At 49.7% G+C, this 6155-nt stretch overlaps 1 protein-coding gene across 1 annotated transcript; it reads right to left on the bottom strand.

Annotated features, from left to right (window-relative positions):
* Positions 1 to 359: 359 nt before the first annotated feature.
* On the bottom strand, positions 360 to 1356 carry LOC125524628 (uncharacterized). The gene has a single exon (XM_048689666.2). The coding sequence runs from the start codon at positions 1146 to 1148 to the stop codon at positions 771 to 773; it is 378 nt and encodes a 125-aa protein (XP_048545623.1). The 5' UTR covers positions 1149 to 1356; the 3' UTR covers positions 360 to 770.
* Positions 1357 to 6155: the final 4799 nt, after the last annotated feature.

Here is a 6155-nt window from a genome sequence, read left to right on the forward strand (position 1 = left end):
TGGCTGGAACAGTGCCGTCTCCGAGTGGCTAGTACCAGTAGTAATCATGGGAGCCAATAAGAAACTGTGTTGTTGAGTAGTAAGATGTGGTCACAAGAACTATTTTTCGGCCAGGATTGGACCAAAGCCAGCCGTTGTGATTCTGCCATGATGGTGCAGGGCCGGCCTACCCACACGTATGTGAAAGGCCCGCAGCTTTCTACGTGCACGTACAGAGAGAGATGCGCATGAAATCTTTCAGGCTCCACAAGCACGATCATGTCATGTGATGGCTGAGGGCTCCAAGCCAACTCGGATGCGATGAACGGAAGAATCTTCCCGGTCCGAGGGTCGGAACAAAGACCCCCCGCGGAAGGAGCCATGGAGGCCAAGGGCGAGTTGAGCGAGAGAACAATTCTTGTTTCTGATGGTGGAACAAAAGGACACCGGCTAGGCGGAATATACACCCAAGTACTCGCGGACAAGAGCGCAAACAAGCGAGAAGCGGACAAGATCGTCGACGTCAAACCAAAAATCAAGCGCTTGCTAACTATGGCTAACTAATAGGAGTAGATATCTGTCCCATGATGGACAGAGGATGCTGATGCTGATGCTGATGGGCACCGGGCAGAAGGACCCGCTCGGGAGCGGGAAATTCTGACTGGCGCTCCGGTTCCGCAGCAGCTCGCCGCCGGCGCCGGAGTGTCTGCTCTGCTCCTCCTTGCTTCTTGCATTTGCAGCTCTGCCCCCGGCCTTCGCTTGGCCGCTACTTAGTTACGGCGGACGCGCGATCACCTGTTGTGGAGAGGGTTGGGGCCCGTCGGGATGCGCCGCTTGTCGTCGTCGTCGCACGCGGCGTCGTCGCGGCCGCCGGCGGTCGGCTTCCGCTTCCACGCCGCGCTGGTCTTGCCCTTGCTCTTGCACCGGGCGGCTGCGGAGGTGGCGGTGGCGTCGAAGGCGACCGCGCGGGCGCCGGCTCTTGGACTGGGCTTGGGCACGGCGTGGTGCACGGGCGTCGAGGGCCACCTCTGCGCAGCGCTTCCGCGCGCGCGCGTGGAGAAGGCCGGCGTCCTGGCCGAGGCGCCCGCGCAGTGGACGGCGGCGAGCTGCAGCAGGACGGCAATGGCGAGGCATAGGGCGGCGGCGCGCGCCCAGCGCCGCCTCCTCATGGGCGCCGAGCTCAGCGGGTGGCACGCACGTAGGAGCGGCACGTACGTGCGCTCTCTCTGAGTCTGGTTGTTGGGGAGCTCTGTTGTTGGAGGCAGAGGGGGAGGGGGGGAGCGAGGCGCACGCAGGCAGCTGACCAGCAACGGGACTATTCAAAGGGTCTGAGGAGCCGGGCTCGCTCCGAGTTTTAACAGCGCCGCGCGTGGTGACCACCACTGACACCCACAAGAGCGCCACAACCACAAGCAATAACTCGATGGTAATCTAACAAGTTCCCTGCCAAAACAGAGCGCGGCAATGGTCCTACGATGGGATTTATTTTCTCGCAGCTTCTAAACATGGAGGGAGGGAGGGAGAGGGCGCGCGCGCGCGCAGCTGCACGTACAGGTACAGCCCCATTCCAACCACATTGATGAGCCTTCACTCCCTCCCCCGATGGCGCGACAGCGACGTGCCGCCGGGGCCGTGGTGGCCACGGAGCTAGCTAAGGGCTAGGGATGCGTACGTTCACCGCTGGGCGCAGGCGTGCAGCCAAGCGCCGGCATGCCATGCCCGTATCCCCGCCCCGCGCGTCGACCACCAGTGCGGCATGGCATTGGCATGGCATGCCGCCCCGCCGCGTGCGCTCGGTTTGACCGGCCTCCTGCCGTTCGCGTGCTCACCGGTGAGATCCGTCGATCCGTCGCCCGTCCGGCCGTCAGTCCGCCGTTGCATCATCATCATGGCAAGCTAGCTACTTAGCTCGGCTGCTCTCCCCTTCCCTTGTCTCGCGGACGCGCCCACTCTCCCTCCTATCGACCCGTCTCGTCAGTGCCGTTCGCGCGCAATTCCTTCTCGCTCTCTCTCTCTCTCTCTCTCTCCCCCCCCCCCCCCTCTCTCTCTCTCTCTCTCTCCCTCTCTCTCTCTCTAGGGTGCAGATAGGAGTGTGCTGCTCGCTCGCTCGCTCGGCAGCTCGCAGTCGCCGGTGGCCGGTGGCCGATGGACTATGCAGCCGTCCTAGGGTAGGCAGCACTGAATTCGTGCAAAAGCCTTCGGCCCTTCTGCATGCATCCCTCGCTCTCTTTCTACGGTACATGGATCGATGATGGCCTCGCCAGAACGCGGCACGTACAAAAAGCCTTCTCTTTCGGAACAAGACCTGTACCGTATATCGTACACATTGGTGTTCGTGACCCCATTGATCGAACGATGCACTCCTACAGGCTATAGTCCTGCAGTACAGTATGTACTCGTACGCGGCAGGAGTAGGAGTAGGAGTAGGAGCAGGACGGTCACTGCTTCTGGGCCAGTTTTTTTGGACGATTCTATCAGAATCGCCCCCTTCCTCAACTTCTTTCAGAATCACCACTTCATATGTTTTTTACAATCCTAACTAATTAGACCTTAACTAGATAGGATTGTAAAAAAAATATGGAGCGACGATTTTGAGAGAAGCTGGAGAAAGGCACGATTCTGGAAAAATTGCCGAAAAGAACTGGCCCTCTGTCGAGTTTGCTTCCTCGCCGGGTACGGCCGTACAGGTGCAGTTACGCTTCTTTGCTTTAAATAAGTATTACTAGTACATCAGTACAGTGGTACTATGTGTGTGTGTGTTTTCGAGCAAAAGAGAGGCTTGCCCCCTTTGATTTCATTTAATGAAACCATTCTCCAGTCTTACAATATCCCAGCATCCAACTAAAACTAAAGCGCAAATAAAGCAGCAGTTCTCTACAAAGTTCTGTTACAAGCATTTACGGTCAGACACCTCAAATGCCCCTCAAACTTTCGGGCGGACGCCCGATCACTGACATGTCAAAAAAATCTGACGCAGATAGACGTCTCAAACCGGTCTCAAGCACCCGGGCTGACCGGCACCTCACATATTCAGCCCAAACATAGGGCGGATATATGGGGTGGGCCAGGCGTGACCGGGTGCGTCCGTCACGTCGGACCCGGCCCACACTAGTCCACCCGATCCCATATATATAGTGTTACTATTCATCATCCAGGGTGTAGAATAAGTTATTCTTCAACCGAGGTAATCTTACGATCATTTCATAATTAAATTACATTTGAAATTCAAATAGTTACATTTCTATTGATTCACTACGTAAAATTTGACATAAGAAAATAAAAATATAGGTCGTAAGACAAGAAAATTTGCAGTTTATGTGTATTTTAGACTATATTTTTACGTTTGTAATTTTACATAACATAAAATATTTTTTACGGCGATTATATATTTTCTTACGGTCTCTTTTTGCGTCGAAAATAAGACAAAACTTACGGAACGTAAAATTACGGTGCATTGATGGTAAAATGAAGGGGGTGAAGAATAACTATTCCTCACCCAAAATATATATAGGGTCACGCTATTCATCATTCTAGGTGAGGAATAGTTATTCTTCACCCCCCTTCACGGCCCCCACGTCGTCGGCCATGTCCACGGCCGTGCACGACCAGCTCCACCGCTGGCCCACCAGGCCCGGGTGGAACGCGGCGACAGGCTGCTCCTCCAGCACTTCCTCCCTGACCTCCTCCTTGACGTCCATCATCTCCAGCTCCGGCACGGCCACGTCGCCGGCCGCAGAGAGGGCAATCATGGTCTCCAGGCCCTCCCATTGGCGCTCATCGTGCGTGTTCATGGAGTCTTCCATGAGACGATGAAGGAGCCGGGCCTCCCCCTCCTCTGTCATGCGAGGAGGTGGTGGTGGCGACGGAGAGGGCGACGGCGTCGACGTGATGCCGCGCACCCACGTACGCCCGCACATGTAAAGCCTTTGAAATCATGTTGGGTGATAGTTGATTTGATCTAGTTGAAAAACAGAAACTTTTGCGCCTACTAAAATAATTTTCATAAATCACAGAAGCGTGACAAAATTCTGTAATTTTTACACAAGATTGATATACAAATTGTCTATGTTGTCCTAATGTTTCGGAATGTTTTGAGTTACAGAAGTATACGAAGTTTTTAGATTACTTCAGATTGTTCTGTGTTTAACAGATTCTATTTTCTTTGCGTTGTGTGCTTATTTTGATGAACCTATGGTTTGTATCGGGGTATGAGCCATGGTAAAGTTGGAAAATTATATATATATATATATATAATGCAAAAATAAAATATGAATGGGTTTGCAATAGTACTTAGAGTGGTGATTTTCTTTGTTATAATAACGGATCTCACGAAGGTTGGTTGAGTTTTGTGTGATTGAAGTTTTCAAGTTTTAGGTGAGATAACGATGGATGAAGGAATAAGGAGTAAGAAGATCCTAAGCTTGGGCATGCCCCGTGGCATCCCAAATTATTATCCAAAGAGAAACAAATAACTAAGCTTCGGGATGCCCGAGAAAGCATCCCCTCTTTCTTCTAACAACCATCGGTATTTTACTTGGAGCTATATTTTTATTCGTCACATATTATGAGTTTTACTTGGAGCGTCTTGTATTATATGAGTCTTTGCTTGTTTTGCTTCTTTTTGTCATCTATCCTTGCTGGACACACCTATTTGAGAGAGCCAAAATTATGCTATGATTTGTTAGATTTGCTCTATGTGCTTCACTTAAAAAAATTTGAGCTATGAAATTGCTTTAATGCTTCATTTATATCTTTTTGAGCATGGTGTGATTTAATATTATTCAAGAAATGCTCTCATGCTTTGATTAGGTTTATTTGGGAGTTAGTAAATTTTTGAAGAAATTCTCTCATGCTTCACTTATATTATTTCAAGAGAAGAAAAATTTTATGCTCATGTTCTTCACTTAAATTTGTTTGAGCTTATCAAAAGCAACATATGAAAATAGTCCCAAAGTGATAGATATTTAAGAGGGATATAATAAAAACTTTCATGAAGATCATTGGACAAAATAAACTTAATTCTTTGTAATAGTTTTGTGATATGATGATAGTGATATGTGAGTCATGTTGGCGAGTAATTATGCTTTAGTAAGAATATTGGTGTTAAGGTTTGTGATTCCTTATGCAAGCACGAAAGTTAATAGTTATGCAATGAAACTACATCCTACTTATGGTTGCATTATTCGGTGTTAGTTATGCTTAATGCTAGCTTATGTGATTTTTCATCTCTTGGTTGGTTGCTTCTCAATCTATTTGTTAGCCTCCAACATGGGTGGAGCTAGAAAATTTAGCCATTGGGTTCACTCATTTTATGATAGGAATGAGATTACCTAGGTGGTTATTGCTTGCCAAAAATTGTCCCAGTGACACCTTCACCATGGACATCCCTGCTTGTGGGGACAAAAAACTTCCCACCCCCATCGAGGTTTTTCCTCCCCGAGGAACATGGTTTTTTGTGGTGTCTAGGTTAGATTTTTTTTGGTCCTTGGGCCCGATCAAGCCTATTTTAGACGCAGCAGCGCTGAAAAAAATTGGGTAAGACGGGCAGGATTAGCTTAAGGCTAATGATTTTTTAGGAGACCACATATGAGGTGTTCATAGGTATGGCGGGTGCCCGTATAGGTAGCACGTTGCTGGTTGGGTACCATATTTGATCCAGTAACTTCCTTGTCTTGTAGGGATGCATGGCGGCGTCCCGCATATGTCTGTAAAAGTTTAAACTCAAACCAAGTCATTAAAGAAACATACAACTAAGGTGACTTGTTAAATATGCCGACTCTGATGGTACCAAGGACCCCGACTCAGAGGACGAAAGATCTAGAAAGGGAAAGAAGAGTAATGGCATGAAGGGACAACAGTACAACTCTACCAATCAAGGCAGCAACGGTAAGCACAAAGCTGATGACTTTGTGGCCAACACAGGTGCACGCAATGATAACCAGCGCCGTAGGGGACAGACGGGGCCGCCGGCTCCGAGGACAGGATTCGACCTTGAGGCAATGTTAAATCAGCCCCAAAACACAGAACGGATCGTAAGCCGGCTACTCATTCGTGGAAGGATTGCAGCATAATGAGAAGCTTTCGGGAATCCATCCAGCACCACCATGGCCCAAATGGCGGATCAGGGTCCGACTCTCACGGTCCGAATCATGGAGGCGGCGGTTCAAGTTCCGGGT

Source organism: Triticum urartu, chromosome 7A (genome assembly GCF_056163025.1).
Source record: "Triticum urartu cultivar PI428250 chromosome 7A, HENAU_Tu73, whole genome shotgun sequence".
In the NCBI taxonomy this organism is placed as follows: domain Eukaryota; kingdom Viridiplantae; phylum Streptophyta; class Magnoliopsida; order Poales; family Poaceae; genus Triticum; species Triticum urartu.

What these genes read in the sequence shown, in the direction of transcription:
- LOC125524628 (XM_048689666.2), bottom strand. Translation starts at nt 1,148, where the DNA reads ATGAGGAGGCGGCGCTGGGCGCGCGCCGCCGCCCTATGCCTCGCCATT.